The sequence below is a fragment of the Onychostoma macrolepis genome, chromosome 14 (assembly GCF_012432095.1).
Source record: "Onychostoma macrolepis isolate SWU-2019 chromosome 14, ASM1243209v1, whole genome shotgun sequence".
Taxonomy (NCBI): Eukaryota; Metazoa; Chordata; class Actinopteri; order Cypriniformes; family Cyprinidae; genus Onychostoma; species Onychostoma macrolepis.
The window spans coordinates 17,053,790-17,076,378 of NC_081168.1; the positions used below are offsets into that span (position 1 = coordinate 17,053,790).

General features: G+C 35.9%; 1 protein-coding gene across 2 annotated transcripts in view; it reads right to left on the reverse strand.

Annotated features, from left to right (window-relative positions):
- LOC131553632 (A disintegrin and metalloproteinase with thrombospondin motifs 2-like) overlaps window positions 1-22,589 on the reverse strand; it is a 163,595-nt gene that overhangs the window by 103,643 nt on the left and 37,363 nt on the right. For both annotated transcript variants that reach the window (XM_058798433.1, XM_058798432.1), the window contains exon 3: window positions 4,219-4,390. In XM_058798433.1, the coding sequence (XP_058654416.1) occupies window positions 4,219-4,390 (172 nt within the window). The remainder of the gene's footprint in view (window positions 1-4,218; window positions 4,391-22,589) is intronic.

Below are 22,589 nucleotides of genomic sequence, written 5' to 3' on the forward strand. Positions count from 1 at the left end.
TATCATTAAATCTGGTGTACTTTGAGTCATCTAATTTGGTGTTTTTTGCAACTGGCTGCATGCTGCTCTCATTTTCCAGTTGGGAGTTTTGTAACTTTTACTTGCATTACAGAGCATTCTTTCATTTTTTTCTTTTTTCTCTTACGGCACACCATTACCTTTGAAATCAATGAGTCTGTAGTGTTTTCCTGGTACTCTGCTAGGCAATTTAAAAAAAAAAAGGTTTAGTCTTATAGTATGTACCTGGATTAAGATCAAAGTAACACCTGATTACCGAGCACACAAAATTGCCAAAATTTCTGTCAATTCCTGAAAGAGCTGATCACTAATATCTTTTTCAAATGGAGAAATACACAGCACTGAATTATGTTGCCAAAGGCATGCCGCAAAACCTTTCTAAGCAATAGACAAGGTAACAATGCAAGGCAACACAAAGGTGAACTATTCATTGAGTGAGTCTGTTCACATATTCAAGGCCATTAGGAAATTATGAAAGACTATGAGACTATGATTGTTGCACATTACCACATTACTGAGTTCCAAGAAACTGCTGATGGGTGAATATTTGAACAGTATGTGTTTCTTTTGAAGACATTCACACATTGATGTATTAGTTTGAATAGCAATGGTAAGGATACACAGTATATACATGATTCATGTAATCATAGTAGGGGTGCTAAGGGTGCTGCAGCACCTCCTGGAGTATAGCCCACAAAAAAATGGGGGTGCTGGGGGTGCGGTGTTAAAAATAAATGAATAAACAGTTTGTAACAAACAAAAAATAAATAAAATTAATTTTATTCATTTGTATATTCATTCAAATTCATTGAAAAAAGTAGCCTAAGCCTACAATGACATGAAGCAACGTTTAAATATGAGTGAAGTTGAATCAAATTGACTGTGAAAGTCGTTTCAACTTATTAAACTTATCAAACTGACTTAAAAAAATAATTTGTTGCCATGTTTTTTTGATTATATTATTAACTGTAACATGTCTGTGCCATACCCTTAATAAACGACCTGTTCTACAGACATAGCAAAGAGACGAGCGAGAGAAAGAGCGTCCATTTACCTCAGCAGCAACAAATCTCGCATTCTCACACCTGTAGTGTATGCACACACATACTCTTAATGAAACACACACACACACATACAACATATGAACAGAACGAATAAGACTGATATACCCGTGTTATTAATGGAAGAAGAAAAAAACATAGGCTATAGCCTATAGCAAAATAGTACCAAGACAAATTCACCTATATTAAACTTTGAACTTTTATTAACAAAATGAATAAGGATACCTTATAGTTTTACCCGCGTTTAACACAAATATGGATTTCCCCTTATTAATTAAAACACATCAGCCATAAAATAGTACAATGGCAAATTATTAAACATCTAGCCTAACTTTTAATAAAGTGCCCCTATTATGGATTTTTGAAAATTACCTTTCATGCAGTGTGTAACACAGCTCTAAGTGAATGAAAACATTCAGCAGAGTTTTAAATCTGACTCTGAATCATTGAAACAAGTGGTAAACGAATCCCAAGCCATTTCATGTTAATGTCAACATGAAACCATTAGCGTATTGCCCGCTCACTTTTTGCCCGCGCAGACCCGGGAAAACTTGATTTGCGCGTTGGTCTGAATGAAAATGCAAATTCATTCTTTGCCACTAGGTGCCGCTTTTAGAGCGTTAAAAATAACTGTTTCCCCAGTAACGCTGTACACAAAGCAGCACTTTGCTCACACGCACTGCTTGAAATGAAATCGACCAATCGGACCAATCACCGCAGATTAGTGTCACGCAAAGGAGGGGTTTGGAAAAATTTATCGTTGAGCAAAACGTCTGGGAGTCGTTGAGCAAATAAGGTAAAAATAAATGCATGTTATAAGAAAATGAAAGTGTTTTTTGACCTTGCATGCATGTCAAACTGTTGTTGGGGACTCCCAAAACCAAAATATGAACCTTTCATAACCCGTAATAGGGGCACTTTAACAAAATTAATAAGATGAATATAGCCTTATTGCGTTGTACCCAAATAAATAAGGTCTAACGACACTAAGACAGTCACTTATACTAAACGAAGAAATGAAAGTTTTATTAACAAATGTAGCGCTTTTGGATCTGCCATAGTTTTGGACCCCCTTTTTGGGGGTTTCAGATTTGTTCGTTTAAATGTAAAATGTGACCTATGTGTATATGATAAAAAGATAATCAATTTCAGCACACATAGCAAGGTATATCTAATGGATATATGAATAATGGCAACAAATAAGTGTTTAAAGGTGTCATTAAGAATTCAAAGTTAAAAAATCAGTCATTAAAGTTTGGGAGCATACGTGATCATTACTTCATTTTTGGTAATACTTTACAATAAGGTTCTATTAACTATAATGAATGCATGAACGAACATTAACAATGAGTAATACATTTGTTGCAGTATTTAATTAATTATCATTAGTTAATAAAAATACAACCGTTCATTGTCAGCCAATGTTAGCTCAGGACCATTAAATAACATTAATAGAAACAACTTTTAATTTTAAATAATGTATTAGTAAATGTTGGAACCAACATAAATGCCTTAGAAGTAACATTGTTAGTTTATGTTAAGTAATGTTAACCAATGTTAACAAATGGAACTTTATTGTAAATTGTTTCCAAAAACTATTAAAATAGTATTACATTACAAAATCCTGGAATATAAAAACATATTGATTAAAATATAATATTTTTCAAAAAATACATCTTAACAGTGCAACATATAATGCAGTTATTTATTTGAAGCTCTAATTAATTCATACTTTACATTATTAAAAAAAGGTTACAAATATTTTCCCATGATCAACCAGTAGATGAGGACCAGACAATTATTTGTTATTTTCATTTTAATTAATGAAAATCTGTTATCTGCTTCTGTATATATAATATATTTCATAATCAAATATTATTTATCTGTCTCTAATGTATTTAGTGAGCAGCTACTGTAAATGGTTTGTTAGGAAGAAAAACCACTTATTAACTGCATAATTATTTATTTGCATGAGCAACAGTTATTTTTTCCATATGGCTGCCACTCCTCTGACAAGAAATGGAACCAAATGTTGTTGCTGTTTATATATATATATATATATATATAAATCATGTTAAAACTTACTGGATGTGCATGTTGTTTTCTGCCTGAAATGAAGCATAGCTTTTATCTATCTTTCAACAAAACGAAATCCCACAAATAGAAGGCCTACAAAAGCCGAACAGAAAGTTCAAAATGCAAAAACAAAATAATAAAAATACAGCATTTTAAAGTGCCAATAGTCACTAATTATCAGAGGGCTTTACACAGCAGATGTACTGACATGCAGCATGGGTTAAAAGCATTCAATAGCTTTGCCTTATAAGTGGAGAAAAATACAGCTGAAAGTTGACTAAGCCTTGTGCATGCAGAGAGCAATTGAAGAAAGGTTTTGAATTGATTTTCTACCTCCTGAGTAGGTACATGACCAAATGGTGCTAACAACATCTCAACAGCTTGGCAGAGCTCCAAAATGTCACTTGTAAGCATTCAGTTGACAGCATTTTTAAATGCTCAAAAGCTACCTAAACCATTTTCATTTTGAGCTCTGAATGTTTATATTCATAGTACATTAAGTTTTTTTATCTGATAAAAAGTCATTTGATTTCTCATGACACCCTTAAACTATCTAGGTCAAAATTCCATATCATATATACTTGTGTTCCATGTATATTGGAAGTGATTTTTGGTCACATATACATCTTATACACATTGAAAATATCTGGAAAAAAAATCTGTTCAATTACGTGACTCACAATTACTGGTAGACCACACTCTCTTTCTTCAATGTGGCACTTCATTGCAAGCAATATGACGCATGATGTTGGGCAGTCAGTGGACGATGATCCAAACAGTGAAACCCAAGCTGACCAGAGGCCTCCTTTTGACTCTTTTGGTTAACAATGCATGTCCACCTCATGAACCATTAGTTATAACAACACTGAGAGTGAATGTCAGTGCAACTATTTTGCAAACGCTCTTTAAAACTGCTAAATTTGAAATGAAATGCTTTAGAAATGTGCAAAGGATTTCATGTTTTCTTTACACGCAGGGGAGCTTGTTTTCAAGCTTGTTTAGCATGTGCAGGCAAAATATGCAGGTTAACATAAACGCTGAAAATCTGCTGAATATGACTAACCTTTGGAGTGGAAGTCTGCAGTTAGTGAGCTAACTGGAGGCTTCTTCACAGAGGCAGAACGATACACAATGTGAGAACGGCCATTGTCCTCTTCCTCCTGCTCAATCACATGATGTCCCGTTTCCACTGGCTCAATGAAAAACTCCTCCTGCTCTGTTCTGATCATCCCTGCCTGTGAGAAGAAAAAAATTATAAACACAGCGTGCCAAACTCATATAAACATTACAATGCCATTCCACAGGATAAACAAAAACGTTCTTCAAGCTAATATTTGATATACTCCAGATATCTTGTGAATAAATTGAGTGACACAGCGAATAAAGGCCCCATGTCAGGTGTTTGTTGGGTTAAATCCCTTGCTGATGACAAAAGAGGAAGATGTTTCCAGTCCTTCTTTCTGAAAGCAACTTAACTCATCTACTACTGTTTTACTCCTTCCTCAAAAAAAACAGGTCACTGAAAAGTGCAGAGACTGCACATACAACCCTAGCACGGGCAAAAAAAAAGAGGCAATAAAATAATTATAATGTACAAAATATATTAATTTTGTATTACATAGGCATTTATACAATCAGAAACCTATATCTGTACAGTTTTGTCCATAGAGCTACTGGATGAGTAGAGCTAAACCAAATAGTATAGTCATCTAAACATATCCTCATTTTTAATGAGCTGAAAAGAATGCATGTCACACCTCTGTTTATCAATTTTCACTGGCTACCAATAGCTGCTCGCATAAATTTCAAGGTATCAATGTTTGCCTACAAAACCACCACTGGCTCTGCACCCCTTTACCTAAGTGCATTACTTCAGACATATGTGCTTCTAGAAGCTTGCGTTTTGCAAGTGAACGTTGCTTTATTGTGCCATCCCAAAGAGGCACAAAATCACTTTCACAGACTTTTACATTAAATGTTCACTCCTGGTGGAATGACCTGACCAACTCAATCCGAGCTGCTGAGTCCTTAGCCATCTTCAAGAATGGGCTAAAAACACATCTCTTCCATCTTTATTTGACCCTCTAACTCTAGCACTCGCTATTCTAATTCTATTCTTAAAAAAAAAAAAAAAAAGACTTGCACTCTATTCATTTACTTTTCAAATTTTTTTGTATTCTATCTATCGGTTTACTTTTTATTTATTATATAATTCAATTAACAAAACCTCCGCACACCTGACGGCAATAAATAGGTGCGTTGGAAACAAAGACCAGCCAGGTCAAAAAACTAAAAAAACAAAACAAATCCCGCACACTATATATATGCAAAAAATATTAAAATATTTATTAACGACGTTTCGGTCACATGACCTTCATCAGGGATATGTTTGAAAAGAAAAACATTCCTGATGAAGGTCATGCGACCGAAACGTCGTTAATAAATATTTTGATATTTTTTGCATATATAGTGTGCGGGATTTGTTTTGGTTTTTTATTTATTATATAATAAAAAAAAAAAAACCTTACTACATGTACTGCATTAAGCTAACTTAGACTTGTTATAGCACTTGCATATCATTGCTCTTTTGTTGATTTTGATTGCTTCCATTGTCCTCATTTTGTAAGTCGCTTTGGATAAAAGCATCTGCTAAATGACTAAATGTAAATGTAAATGTAAATAAAGTTTGGTTTGAGGCTTTTGGCAAAGGGGTGCATTTCTTTAAAAATACAGTAAAACAGTAATATTGTGAAATATTTTTACTATTTAAAATAGCTGTTTTCAATTTTAAAATATTTTAAAATGTCATTTATTTCTATGATGTCAAATCTGAATTTTCAGTCATTACTCCAGTCTTCAGTTCGACATGATCCTTCAGAAACCATTCTGACATGATGGTTTTATGCTAAAGAAACATTTATTTATTATCAATGCAGAAAACAGTTGTGCTGCATAATATTTTTGTGGAATACATGATTTACAGGATTATTTGATTAATATAGTTTTTTGAGTATTTGCTGAATAAAAGTATTAATTTATTTTTAAAAAATTAAATAAATGTACTGAAACCAGACTTTTGAACGGTAGTGTATACTTTATATAAACAATGAGACTACTGACATTTAAAAGAATTGAAAGAAAGAAAAAAAAAACCTAAAGAAAATTAATCATGGTTAAAAGGAAATGAGCTCCACCAATGAACTCATTAGGCCACTCTGTTCTTCTGTGTGTTCAATCTTGATTCTAAATAATTTCACACTACAATTTCCATTTAACCACCTTTTTATTCCTAATACGGGCCCCTGCACAATGCAGAACCCTCCTCTGGGCAAACTTTAACACATAGCACTGAGATCCTCTTTCTAGCTTTCAGACTTTAAAAGGTTTAGTGTACCCTTAGGCCCCGTTTCACCTGCGCTGAGACACATTACTCCCACAGATATCCACCCTAAGTCAGTCAAATCTCAATTTTATTTCCACACCTGATTTAGGATCAGTTCTTCTAACACCAGCTGCATCTTAAACACAAGGACATTTATAAGAGGAGTGGCTCTCAATCAGCTGTGGCACATATGAGACAGAAACTGGATTTCAGAAGCACCCCAGAGAGTGATATGCCACAATGATTCCCAGAGGAGAATGGAAAATCCCAGAACTCCTGCTAAGGGCTGGAGTACCATTGCAGATGTGCATGGTTTGGACCACTGTGTGATTCTACAGGTAAGTAGTAGTGGGTTCGGCTGACGCTTGCAGCCACCTGTCATTCAAACATTAGCCCAAAGCTGAGATTTTTCCCACAGATGTCTTAATTAGGCATTTTCTCTTTTTAATATGAACATACTGTGTAACGCTGCGATTCATGACAACTTTAGTGACCAGTGGGCACATATCTCTAAAAACTTGCCCAGTGCTCATTTAGTGTGGCTTTAAAACATAATAACTATTCAAAATTATGTTTAGTATGTGCAAAAATAATTAGCCTGCAGTAACTGATAAAATCGATAATCGATCATGAACGATAACCGACAATGAATTTAATTATCAATTATGTCTTTGAGAAATCAACTCCACTTTACAGTTTTAAAAACACATTTCTATAGACAAAATGCATATGAATAATAGAGGAGGTTACAGAGTGAGGTGCTGAGGAAAAGCACAAGACCCAAGTAGTCCAAAACACGAGAATTCTTCACATAAGATGCTTCAAACAAACAAACTTACATAGTTCATCACTTAGCCTGTCAAGTGTGTGTGCTGTTTACAGCATTTGAAACCCATGTCTTCCCCAGTGAATAACTTATATTTTACAGCCATATACTTATCTGTATACGTTAGATAAATTCACACAAGATCTCCATTCTGCACAAAAGCTGGTCCTGATAGCAAGCGACTATTTATTTTTATTTTTTTCATACAAACTGAATGTGAACGCTTATGTGTGTCAAGCAGACATAACACGAAAAAGGAAGTACAGTATTTTGTGACAAAATGCGGGTTGTTGGACATTAAATTTAGGTTTATAAGGTTTACAAAGTTTTAGATTTATATCTACATGTATTACAAGTAACTGCAAAAGCAAGGGATAACAGTTTCTAAAGCCCCGTTCACACCAAGAACGATAACTATAAAGATAAAGATAGCATCCATACTAGAAGACAATATTGTCTGTTTATTCTAAGTGCACGCTTGCATGCCGCTTTAAATTCTTGAGTTCGTTATAGCAGGATGGATTCTTATTGGGTGTCAATGTTTCTGTCATTCATCAACTGGAAACAATCGTTCCCGAAAGTGATTCCAACGATATCGTGTCTCTGTGCCTTTATCGTTATAGCTGTGGTGTGGACTCTGCTATTCTTTAAAATTGAGAACGATTTTTAGAACTATATCTTTATCTTTATAGTTACTGTGCTTGGTGTGAACGGGCAGTGTTGGGGGTAACACATTACAAGTAATGGGAGTTATTTAATCAGAATACTTTTTCAAGTAACTAGTAATGAATTAATTTTAAATTTACAACAAAATACCGGCATTACTTTTTCAAGTTACTTTGTTTTCTCATTTATTCACTGTTATGTAAGCCAAAATGTTTGGTATTAAAAATTAATAAGCAACCTCAGCCCAGGCAAAAAAAGTAACACAAACGCATTACTTGCCATAAAAAGTAACTAAGTTGTACAATATTGTAATGCATTACTTTTAAATGTAACTTTCCATAAAAGGTAACTAAGTAACACAATACTGTAATGCATTACAGGATAAAGAAATGGAATGAATGTATTCTTACAGAAAACTATGGACAAGCAGGTTTAAAGCAATTTACTATATTTTTATAGCCTTCAATCTGAACATTTTAGAGGACAAGACTAGGCACGATGTATAATAACATGTTTTTATAGAATAAAATAAAATATATTTTATATAATACCTATTGAATTTATCTATTAAATGTTATATTTAATGTTCAGTATATTACATTTTATATAGAAATACACAAAATTATTTATTTATGAGTTGTTAAAATTTAGTTTAATACCCTTTATGTGATGGTTTGATGGTAATTCATTCTGACAATTATTCATTCAGTTCTCATTTACTGGTCTAGGCTAGAGTTACCCTACTATACTCACTGCGATCAGATGCTGCTGTGTGACATTTCTCCCTACCGCCGCACAACACAAGTTGTAATCCCTTGATAGCTAATTGGCCAGTGTACGCAAACCACCCAAGCATCAGTGGCTTAGGATAAGTGCATGTCATCTGTAGCTTTTACACGGGTCACTGCAAATGACGGTTTCTTGACATGATTCACACCGAAAGGAGACTGAGGAGGGAGCCGTCACCACCCAAGCTGAGCACAGTTGGAGTTTGCTGAGCAAAAACGTGCTAAAAGATCCATATGTCAGCCTGAGTTATGTAAGCCATCTCAGAAGGGCATCTACCCTGGATGACCTTCTCTTCGATGAGAGGTAGAAGAGGAGACAGAAACAGATAGAGAGAGGAAAAGGAAAGAAGAGGAAGGAGAGGTGGAAGGTAGAAGAAGGAAGGCCAGAGGGCAAGATGTATCGTGCCAGGAGGGTGAAAGAGTAGCACCTGATGCTAGTGACAGGAGAGTGAACGATAAAACCGTCAAGCGGCAGTCCTAACACGCAGTGTCAGGTAATCTTTCTCTCTTTCGTACGCTCTTGCGGTCTCTAGCTCCTTGCTCCAAAACAAGCGTTTGGAAAATTGCTTTCACTCTCCTTAATTCCATCTGTCTGTTTAGACAACTGGTAATTACCAGTCTTGCTGACTGCATCTATGCAGCATCCATAAGGGAAATCTCACATCACACACACACAGGCATAAATTCATGCCCAAGGCATGCTCCACATGCACGTTGTCATTGTCTGTACTCTCACGTTGACATCTTAGACAGGAATGGCTGAATGATCTGGTGGCGAGCATGCTGAGAGAATAACATGATCATTTTAGTGCTGCATGAACTTTTGTGGCTCCTGCATAGAATAAGCATGTGATTATCATCATGAAGTGAGACATTTTATCTTTAAAATTAAACTTAAAATATATTAGAAAATATTCAATATTATGTTAAATTACACACAGACACTACTTGTCAGAAGTTTGGAATTAATAAGATTGCGTTTATTTGATAAAAATACTGTAAAAACTTTAATATTGTGAAATATTATTACACTTACTATTATTAAAATTGTATTCCTCTGATGAATAGAATATTTTAATGACTTGAATTGGATTTATTACAATTGCAGTATAGAATTAATCATTAATGATCCAATCCAATTAATTTTGTTGTCTTTGTAATAACATGCTTAATATTCTCACATTGTATAAATGGGTATTAATGCATCAAAATATGAAAAATTTTAAATAAAGACTATTATGTGTTGTAATGTGTGTGTTTTAGTGACTGAAAGACACCAGTTAATCATTTTTAATAATTTAAAAAAATATATATATAAAATGTAATATCTAGTTCCACAGCAATTTCTTAAGAAGCCCAAATAATAAATCTTAATTGAGGTAACATATAAAACACATGGAGTAAATGGTTAAATTTTAATTGACATAACTTGCTGTAGTCTTCTAAATGTTTGACCAATTAAAACATTTTAGCTGAATGGACTATAAAACTAGTTCACTAAAGGTTAAGCCAACTAAAAAATAACAATTCAGATAATACTCTGAAGAGAGAAAGTGACTGAACGTAAAATTTCTGTAGAACTAAATAATAATTATAATAATAATAAGGCATCAAGTGAGAAAAGAAAAGGTTTGGTTACACACCATTAATAATATCCAAAAATAGTCCGTTTTGACATTCTTTCTATGTCAGACTTGAAATAATGTGCCTGAAAAAATTAGGAATTAAATATGGCTAGGGCAACATATGCAAACAATTATGGTCCAGCACTGTCAGCGCTGTGAGTTATGACTGAGGCTTTTGTGCCGACCGGGTATAATGAAAGTCTACGGATGGACTGGCTGTGATTTACCACACTTACGTTATAAATCAAGTTTTCATCTGCCTATTTAGAAACACAGGTGATGCAGCTCACAGAACCTGTCAAAGTTCAGAGAGACAAACTGGCTATCAAAAAGAGTTCAAAAGAGATGCCAGTTTTGTGAAACGGAGTCTGTAATTCAGCTGCATTTCTGAGAAACTCTTGAGAGAAGGCATACTGTCTCCGTTTGTGTGTCTCTCTCGGTTCTTCCCTTCATCTCTAGGCCTTGCTGATGGATCTACACTGTGGCTCCTGCTCTGGAATACCAAACAGAGGAAGTGTGGAGCGCACTGCGAGAGAGGAAAGATGACGCGAGGGACTCTGAGACACGGACGTATCGATCGTTGAGGGGAGAGGCAAGGAAGAGAGAGGGGACCGGACAAGTCTGTGCTGTCCCTTCAGCTCTCAGAGGAGATGCTGAATAAAACATCAGAGGCCTGCTGGAGCCGAAAGAACAGTGTGTTCACTTCCAAGACAGGATTTAGGAGACGAAGACAGAGCGGGCAGGTAGAAACAGAGCAAGGGCTAAAATGGCTGCTCATCTTGGGTCTTCCCTGTTTGCTCACTTCTTCAAGTTCAGTGGATGAGGGCAAAGCAATTTAGAAGAGAGCCAAAAAGGTCTGTCAGGATGGATAGAGAGACAAACCCTAGAAGCCAAAGACAGTCAAACTTAAAATCAAGCCTTTTAGCTTGGTTCATGACTTGTGATATGAGAAAACTTCATGCTCACCCCACAAGGCCAGTGTTCAGCTGTGTTGTTTAATGCTCACTAGCCCCTTCTTGCTGCAATTGACCTATCGGTAAGCCCCGCCCAACTTAGTTACTGTTGCTCCCTCGGACAAACAAACGGAGTTGCTCGCTGTCTTTCAATGACAGCTACAGTGTGAAAACCTTGTCCCACGATGTTTTTGCACAATTTTGGACACAGAAGGCCACCAAATGGGAATTAAATATTCCATGGAGGGATTTATAACATATTTAAAAATAAATACGGTGGGTAACTCGAAGCGAGGGTTTACAGATCACAATGCAAGCGGGAGAAGTCTCATATTACGGTCGGTCCTAACGATCGCGGATGACATGCAGGATCAACACTGTTCATGTATCGCAGGGAACGATTAAATTAATGTACATTTAACCAGTTTAATATGGAGAGGCACTGAAATGTAGACCTTCGTTTATGTGTTTTTGACCTACACTGTACAAGACGCGAGAACAGTCCCTATTTAGGTTTGTATATTAGCATGGACTCACTAACTTTAACGTTAGCTAGTTTTAGCCAGAGATACCTTGCTAAAGCACAATAACATTAACGTTCTGCTTGAGCAGATGAAAACTGTAACTTTATGAGTGTGTGACAACCAGAAAATGAACGTTTTTGTCTTCATTTGTATAGGGACATTTTGCTCTGTTTTGTTTGGATTCAGGAAATGTAATAAAATAAATTATATCGCCCATCTTCTCAGGATACCTGGAATCAGTGTTACAAGTACCCCAGACACATCGTTTTTCCATTTTTGAAGCATAAACCCCATAAAACTGATGCAAGCTTCGGATCTTCCAGTGTTTCTCTATGGCGCTGAAACCTAAAGATGTCCGAGTTCCGCTCCCCCTGCAACTGATACTCGACTGCCATTGGCTAGTCTGCGTTCGAGGGGAGGGGCTTACCGATAGGTAAATTGTGATAGCCAAATAATCTACCTGGTCTCATGACATAAACGTACCTGGGCGCACTTTTTAGTGAGACGCGAAATACGCACCAATAAGTACATATCACTGCAGTTTCCAAAAGAAATGAACACTAGAGGCAGTAAAACTCTTGACGCCTTTTATTCCTTTTCACACAAATTTACAGAGTTTCGATTAATAAAGCGTAATTTTCACACAATTACTTGAAGAATATCATGTTATGACTTCAAAACAATATTAATATGCTTGGAAATTTGAAAACTGATGCTTTTGAACTTTGGCATCACACATATCCAGCTTCATATCTAAGGGTTTTCATAGACGGTAGGTTTGTTCAGTAGCTTATGGGGTATGGAGACGTACTTGAGAGGCAAGGAGCTCCGGTTCGAATCCCGTGTAACTACGTATCGACAAAACAGTTCAAATCTGAATATAAGGACGTTCAAATAGCACGGTTGCATGCGTTTTTATATCAGTTTTGCATTTGTCAACACTATCAGTTAGATTTAGGGTTGGGTTTGGTGTAGGGCATATTTCCAACATGATAGAGCATCAATTTTTTAGCGACGGCCCCTGGGTATTAGAATTCTGAACCGCTGCAATACGTACCTGAAGCAACGTAATAAAAACACAGCAATATGCACCTATATCAACGTAATAAAAACGTGCCAGGGTTTACATATTGAACCCGTGTTTTAGCGCCACTCAGTGGACATTTCTTTATGAAACTGCGGTGAAACGTGCAGTAAGGTACGTAAAAACGGTCTCGCTAAAAAGTGCACCCAGGTACGTTTATGCCATGAGACCAGGTTGCAAATAATGTAAAAGTAGCATGATATTATATTGATATTATTTGTTTTTTATTTATTTTATTGATTTATTTATTTATTTAGTGTTTTATTATTTATTTTTGTTTATGCTGTATAAAATATGCACACGTTAGGGGTCGGTAAGATTTTTTCATGTTTTTGAAATAAGCTGAATATTCAGCAAGACATTACTCCAGTTTTCAGTGTCACATGGTCCTTCAGAAATATTTTTTTCCTCCTTCAAATCTTTCAAAAATAACATTTCTTATTATTATCAATGTTGAAAACAGTTATGCTGCTTAATATTCCTGTGGAAACCATGATACGTTTTTTCAAGATGGAAAGTTCCAAAGAACAGCATTTATTTGAAACAGAAATCTTTTACAGCAGTCTGTTATTTTTTTTATCAGTTTAATGGGTCTGATTAAAAGTATGAATTATTTAATAATAATAATAATGATAACGACAATGGTAATAATACTGATCTCCTACTACCATTGGTACTATTTAACACACTCACTCTAGACGCCCACATACACTAGAGTATGATATATTGAGACCTTTAACTTACATCAGGCAAGATTCGTGGAACTATATTCTTTGCTAGACCTTAGCAAAACCTCTTACCCCATTGGCCTGGTCCATATTCTGTCCTTGGTTTTATTAAATGCATGATGCTGAGTATGCATCTTTCATTTTGTTTCATATATCAAGAATGTTTCTTCAATAACTGCTTCTAATGTAACTCTAATGCAAGTATTATACTATTGCCACTGCATTCATTCAGCTGCATGACATTTCTCAGAAAGCAAAGTGAAATGTGTCTTTTTCACCAAATCTAATGCTGCATACTGACTGTGAAAAATGTCCTGAGCAATATGTGTAAATATACTACAGTATGCAGTAAGCACACAAACTAGCTTTGTGACATAAACTGTTATTAGATTAATATATGTGGTCTACAGCACAACAGCTGCTCACTTGATGCCTTATTTGATAGAAATGTGTTTCTCCTTAATGAAATAGGCAGTTAGCATTTGCACAAGGTGTAAAATCTTTTTGAAAGATGTAACACGATGGTTTCCATGGCACCGCCTATGGATTTCAAGGTGAGCAGGACCTAAAAAAAGACTAACCGTGACTTTGAGCAGTGGGGAGGCTGCCAGTTAGTGGCACATCACTATGACACATTAGATAAGACAACATTCTGTACCACGATAAAAAACACTGAAGAAATGAGAGGGGATAGATATTGCACCCTTTACCCTGTGATCTCAGAAATACTAAAAGTAATAAGCCACGTGAGACCTTGCATTGAAGGGATTTTACCATGGTTAAGATGCAAAGTGAACTCCTAAAAATCACTGTACACATAAGGTGTGGAGACACTTTGACCTCTCGATGGACCACTTTGAACATGGCCTATCCGGTCAGATTTTCAAGTTTTAATTTTAACTTTGTATCTTATTTTTACAATGTACCTGTGGTCTAATATGCCACAAATCAGTCCAGGCCTTAAATCCCATCTCATGCCTTTTATAAGAGCTTACAGAGGCTTTAAACTAAATGTTGTTAAGAAACCGTGACCTGGGATTCAATAGCAATCAATTGGAAAATGTTGTGTTCAGCTTTAAGGTCTAATCCTGTTCTATCATATCTCTCTCAGCCTGTCAGAGACAATCTGATTTAAGACCATCCCTGACCTTATGGCGACAGCGCAAGGGGGGAAAAGGAAGCACTATGGAAGACTAAGAATTAATTTAGAGGATTGAATACTGTTAGTTGTATATGACTGCAGTAATTATCTACTGTGAGAGAACAATGCTTTGTGCATTCAGAAAACAAGAGAGGAGAGAGTGTCTCTCTGACTGAATAAGGCGGGGCATAAATGTCTATTTGTCTCTCTCTCTCTCTGTCTGTCTTTCTCTCTCACACACGCGCACAGGGGAATAAAGTAATTCAGTAGGTGCAGACTGAAGCACCTTGATTTTCAGACACAATAAAAAACAATGAGGTTAAATAACAGATGAGCTGCAATTTGAAAAAAGGCTTTAAATTCTTCAGGGAGTTTTCAGACCAAATTCCTTCTAAGCTAAAAATAAAATAGAAATCAAACTGCGATATTTTTATTTTGCTTTCAGATACACTAAAGAGGACAAAACTATTTGTTAAACATAATTTAACAACCGAAAACTAAATTTAGCACATAAATGTGTTTATATATATTTATATATTTTTATATTGTATATAATCTCTAAAATATGTAAAATATATTTTTAAAAAACGTTAAACGTTAAAACGTTAATATCTTACACAGCGAAAAGGTCAGTTTAACAAGTTATGTTTTGGGTGCCAAACCAGCAAGCTTTGACCAGCAAGTCAACTAGCTTTACCAGAAAGACCATGCTGGTATAAGCTGGTCTTTTCAGCTGCTGTCCTTAAGTAACTCCATTTGCAGTGTAATCACGTGAATTCAGGAAGCTGTAACAATGAGAAAGTGTGTCTGCTCCATATCTGTCTTAAGGTTAGTAAGTAAGTGTGTGTGTGTGTGTGTGTGTGTGTGTGTGTGTCTGTCTTTACACGTCTGCCCTAGTTTTGCCAACGCTAACACACACTCATGTGTCTTTTTTAGTCATACAAACTCATAAATTCTCACAAGGGATGGCAGATGTCAGGCCGATTTACACTGTAAGAGACTTAGTGATGCAACATTGTGCGTATCCCAGCATCCCTCTCATTACACTGAGTGTTCACTGAGAGATACACTGTCCTCAGATCAGAGCCCTCACACCAAATTGCATATGAAAATGAATACACATTCCACTGTGCAGAGTAGATGCATGTGTTACCCTAACAGTGCTGTTTATGCTTATGTTGCCTTTAAAAGTCAGCCAAGCCTGTGCTTTATGTCTCGCTGTGTGTACATACAGGTGCATCTCAATAAATTAGAATGTCGTGGAAAAGTTCATTTATTTCAGTAATTTAACTCAAATTGTGAAACTCGTGTATTAAATAAATTCAATGCACACAGACTGAAGTAGTTTAAGTCTTTGGTTCTTTTAATTGTGAATTTGGCTCACATTTAACAAAAACCCACCAATTCATTATCTCAACAAATTAGAATACTTCATAAGACCAATAAAAAAAAACATTTTTAGTGAATTGTTGGCCTTCTGGAAAGTATGTTCATTTACTGTATATGTACTCAATACTTGGTAGGGGCTCCTTTTGCTTTAATTACTGCCTCAATTCGGCGTGGCATGGAGGTGATCAGTTTGTGGCACTGCTGAGGTGGTATGGAAGCCCAGGTTGCTTTGATAGCGGCCTTCAGGTCATCTGCATTGTTGGGTCTGGTGTCTCTCATCTTCCTCTTGACAATACCCCATAGATTCTCTATGGGGTTCAGGTCTGGTGAGTTTGCTGGCCAGTCAAGCACACCAACACCATGGTCATTGAACCAGCTTTTGGTACCTTTGGCAGTGTGGGCAGGTGCCAAGTCCTGCTGGAAAATGAAATCAGCATCTCCATAAAGCTTGTCAGCAGAAGGAAGCATGAAGTGCTCTAAAATTTCCTGGTAGATGGCTGCGTTGACTGTGGACTTCAGAAAACACAGTGGACCAACACCAGCAGATGACATGGCAGCCCAAATCATCACAGACTGTGGAAACTTCACACTGGACTTCAAGCAACATGGATTCTGTGCCTCTCCACTCTTCCTCCAAACTCTGGGACCTTGATTTCTAAATGAAATGCAAAATTTACTTTCATCTGAAAAGAGGACTTTGGACCACTGAGCAACAGTCCAGTTCTTTTTTCTCCACAGCCCAGGTAAGACACTTCTGACATTGTCTCTGGTTCAGAAGTGGCTTGGTAGCCCTTTTCCTGAAGACGTCTGAGTGCGGTGACTCTTGATGCACTGACTCCAGCTTCAGTTCACTCCTTGTGAAGCTCTGACGAGTGTTTGAATCGGCTTTGCTTGACTGTATTCTCAAGCTTGCGGTCATCCCTGTTGCTTGTGCATCTTTTCCTACCCAAATTATTCCTTCCAGTCAACTTTGCATTTAATATGCTTTGATACAGCACTCTGTAAACAGCCACACCTTTCAGTAATGACCCTCTGTGACTTACCCTCTTTGTGGAGGGCGTCAATTTTCATCTTCTGGATCATTGTCAAGTCATCAGTCTTCTCCATTATTGTGGTTTCAAAGAACAAGAGATACCCGGAATTTATACTGTAGGGATGGTCATTTATTGAAACTTAAATGTAAATATTCTAATATTTTGAGATACTGATTTTTTACTTTTATAAGCTGTAAGCTCGAATCATCAAAATGTAAACAAAACAAAAAAAAACTTTTGAAATGTTTTACTTTACATGCAATGAATCTAAAATATATGAAAGTTTCACTTTTTGAAATAACTTACAAGAAAAAATGAACTTTTTCATGACATTCTAATTTATTGAGATTGTAAATGAAATTCCCCCTGAAAGATTCTATTGCACATAGTTGAATGATCTGCTTAGATTAATGATTCAAGTGGTTAAATACATACAAACACACATGCACACAACAGTTCTGCCCCTTGGCAGAATTCACTGGCATTGAGCAGGAACTTCAGCTACAAGAGGCAATTCTTTTTGCGGCAAGAGACTGTGTCCCTCGGATGAGTTCAGTGGGCTTTGAAAGGTGAGAGTGCAAAAGAGAGACTCTGTGCATAACCAACTGACAGTTTCGTGAAGGCTGGAGAACTTTTCAACAGGCTCAGAAGGTGCTGACAAAGATGTATATGCGTGAGACACTGAGATTATGAGAAAAGTGAACAAAGGTAAGAGAAGGACAGTCAGAATGAAAGTTGGGTAAAAAGACACTCACGAAAGTGTCATCAAGAATTCAGAAGAGGAAAAAATGGTCCAGGCCATGTCACTAAGGGCTATGTGTCCAAATTTAAGGAAATGCACTACTGTTCAAAAGTTTGGGGTTAGTAAGATTTTTTAATGGTTCTGAAAGTCTCTTATGCTCACCAAAGCTGCATTTATTTTAGAAAAATACAGTAAAATAGTAATATTGTGAAACATTATTACAATTTAAAATTAATGCTTTATATTTTAATATATTTTCAAATGCAATTTATTCCTGGGATGGAAAATCTACATTTTCAGCCATTTATTTCAATTAATTAATTAATTAATTAACAAAATAATTATTTTATTCAGCAAGAAAGCATTAAATTGATAAAAAAAAAGTTACTGTAAAGGCACTTATAATGTTACAAATATTTCTATTTCAAATAAATCTTGTTCTTTTTAACATTTTATCAAAGAACCTTAAAAATAGTATATCACATGATCCTTCAGATTATCATTTTAATTCGCTAATTTGGTTCTCTAGAAAAATGTCTTATTATTATTATCACTGTTAAAAGCTTCTCAATATTATATAATTATATATTGTATATAAACTGTGATAATGTTTTTTTGAGATACTCTGATGAACAGAAAGATCAAAATAACCGATTTATTTGATATAGAATGTTGTAATGTAAGTGTATTGACGTCTTTCTGCAGTTGAAATAAAACACCTTCTAATGTTCATTCATGTTTATTTTGTACATTAGCTAGTAAATATGAAAAGATGATCGGTTCACGTGCCACTTGAGCTGAGGCTCTAAAGCGATCTGTCACAACATATTAAAGAGTCACAAAACTGTATTTATAGTTTTAATTTCTAAAAAATGACAAAATTTGAAAACTTAGACTGTTTCATACCAGAAGTAACCTGCTCTGTCTTGTCTGTCAGCACGCTGTCAGTTTCCTCTTTGCTCCGCGTTGTATTTTTCACTGCGTGAGAACATGTGTGGGGTGAGAGCGCCATGGCTTGTCAGACGTAGCAACAGTAACTAAGAGGGTGGGTCTTTGCGAAGGGTCAACTGCTTTAAAAATTGTGCATTTAACTCATGCACTATATCATACATGTACCATAATTTATAAGTCATATATAAGTTAGCAGCTGAGAAGGGTCTGGCTGCAGACTTGCACTTGCACTTTCAGACTTGCACTCTCAGACACTTGCGCTTCCGCTAGTGACATCACTTGCAGTCTTTTTTATTTTTTATTTTATTTTATTTGAATCTCTCAACATTTTACAACAGTAGCTGGGTGGTGAAGACAAGAAAAACATCAAGAAAACAGAAACTAAATTACAATGTCACTTGCAATCCTCACTTGCACTCTCCGCTACCTGCGACGTCACTTGCAATCAACACAAATTGTGCTTGTTGCCAATGGAGACAAAACGCTAAATTAACTTAATGTACAGGGCCCTATTGAGGTAGGACCTCTAGACCCACAAATCTGTGGCCACAGAACAGCAGAATATGAACGCAATGCTCAAAGTCTCTCGTTAAGCGTTTTCCTCCCGTAGATCATAACAACTGCAAGTGCAAGTCTGCAGCCAGGCCCTCTTGAAATTTTAACTCATATTACTTGTATTTGCAACATGGCTCAACATTGTCAAAGAACTGTATTACACACTAGTCTACAGTGCCAACAAGTTAAGAATAATTTCCAAAAAATAAACTACCACCCAAAGCTAATCAGAAATTGTTTCACCAGCAGTTTGAAAAGTGTTGAGTCAAATGCCAGCTCCATCATTGTTCTGGCAGCCCTGCATGCGTTTTCATCAAGGTTTGTGTGCAGACTTATGAGCATCAGTAGGACTGGATTTTAAACATTTTTGTTTAAACCGTTCAGCTGAATCTTTAGCCTAGCCGTTACCTCCCTATCCCCCCTTTAGCCCATTAAGACTCCACACACACTGAACTTGTGGTTCTTCCTCTGGGACTGATTCTCGCTGAGTTGAAGCTCAGCTGTATCTCAGCTACCCTTCAGTCAACCACACACCTCACACCCACAGATGCATCCCAGCTAGGGGTTTATACTGTCTCTGGTCTTATTAATTTTATTTTGAGAACAAATCTATCGTAATCACATGAAAATTATGCTGGATGGGAACAATATAACACATTGGTACTCTTCCAAAACCTAGTGAGCTTTTTTTTTAATTATTATTATTATTTTGGTCAAATTCTAAGGAAGCATTGTGTTTATCCTTTAAAGAGAAGGCATTCTCATAATGCATTATGATGGGCAGAAATTTGTTTTTGAAAAATCCAAAAATAAACAATATGTATGTGTGCTGTGTTTTGTTGTGCTTATTAGCACATCATGCTGTTAGTACAGAAACATGCTGAACTCAACAAAAAATTTATATTTATCAATTTCTAGTAATTAAATGCACCCCAAATAGGAGTAATTTATCTTGCTCAAAGTTCAAGACAATTTAAATAAAGTAAAAAATACACTTATTTTCACATTAAAAACAAATCATTAAATCTCATTTATTGTTGCTTCTTGCATTAAAGCTGTGACGTAACTGAAGTAGCAACAGATCTTTTCTTCTGTATTGTTAAAAACCTCCCAGTGAAACGTATTATTAAAACAAAAATTATGGAGGGGACTTGGTTCTAACCACTGTTTGTTGATTGGTTGGAAACAGTCGACTGCAAAAAAAGTGCCAGAGTTTATGCAGACATTGTGATTGAAGAAGTATGGCAAACATCACCAAATTGAAGTTGTTTCACTGGAAATCTTTTTTTTTTTTTCTTGTCATCTAAAAATTACAAAGAAAAAAACAGCACAGTAAACTGTTCACAATAAAATTAATAACAAGCATTTAGAAAATAGATAAGGTGAATTTCCATTTCACTCTGATTTTAAAGTAAATTCATCATGTTTTAAATAGACTTGGTTATTTTATATATATATATATATATATATATATATATATATATATATGTCTTTTTGTTTGTTTGTTTTTTACTGAAAAACAAGCCAAAAAAGACCAATTAAAAATATTTATATAGCACCACAATGACAAGAAATGGTAGGACAGTTTGTAATGTGGGTATTCATATCAGCAGGGTGAAAGTAAAACAAACATGGACATACTGTGGCTAAAAGATTATTGTGCTACTGTGATTTTACTGAAAATATGAAAGCTATGGAAAAAAAAAATAAAGGTCATTGTGACTTTTTATTTCACAATTCTGAGTTTACATCTTGTAATTCTGACCTTTTTTTCTCAGAATTGTGGGAGAAAAAGTCAGAATTGTGATATTAAAAAGTCTCAAAATTGCACAAGAATAAGACAAATATTATAGGAACAGGCACATAAAGTGTATGTGTGAGTGTCAGTGTATAGAGAAAAAGAGTAAGTTGAGCTGTGTGCTCCAGTATGAAGTAATTGGTGTCATATCAGGGCCTAGCTGCACGAGGGGGTGACGAGAAGTGAATGACTAGGGGGTGTGAGAGAAAGAGAGAGAGAGAGAGAGAGAGAGCGAATGACAGCGAGAGAGAAGAAGAGAATGGGGTGGATGTTTTGAGAGTTTGAGAGGGTGCTGGAGGGGGATGGTTTGATCCAGCCAAACAGAGCTGAGAAATGCTATGAATGTCACATTTACACTGAGAGAATCGAGGGCAAAAATATTCAAAAGTAAGAAATGATTCTTCAGAAAGAAAGTAATGATTCTTCGTGGTTCTCTTCAGCTCATTCAGACTCTACAGAGCAAGAAATATGAGTCATGTTGTACTTATGGGTCCAACTGAGTACTTGAAGTCAACATGAAATCGAAACTGACCACTTTTGTTCTTAAATCATGTTCCTGATTGCACTGCAAATGATGCATGTTCTTCTAGTCTCTGGAATCAAAATAATAACTTCCCTTTAATGCTGACATTGCTTGGACCACAAAGACAATTAAATAGGCCGTTTCTCAATATGCGTTCTTCAGCGATCTTGTGTCCATGTGTTCTCATTCTACGTCGTCATCAACCGTCGAAGTTCAGTTCCAGTTCTCAAGAACGCAAGAACAGAGGACGCATGAAAGTTCCCGGATGTGTTATAAGACCCAGAGAAAGTCTGCAGTATTTTCATCGGCATATTAAAATGAATCTTAACATAGTCATAGTTAAACATATGACGCTGTAAAATAAAACGATATACAATTATATGAAAATAATAGGCTATCTATAATAGTATGAAATGTTTTAATAAGCTATGACATTTGTTTGTAATGTTATGTTATATTTATTGTTCATTGGCCGCTGCTTATGCTGAGACTATGCGGTCAGTTTAGCAAGAACGCAGCACATCTCAATTCTCAAAAGGATGCATTCTGTGTTCTCGCATCCTTCCGAGTTTGTTCTTCCAAGGAAGCCTCGCAAGACCGGTCTCCACGAGAAAGTCTGTTCTCTGCGTTCTTGGAATTTATAAACAGCCATAATGTTAACCAAACAGTCAAAACACCACTGAACCTCCATCATCCACTAGTCATGATCCAATTAATAGCAGATG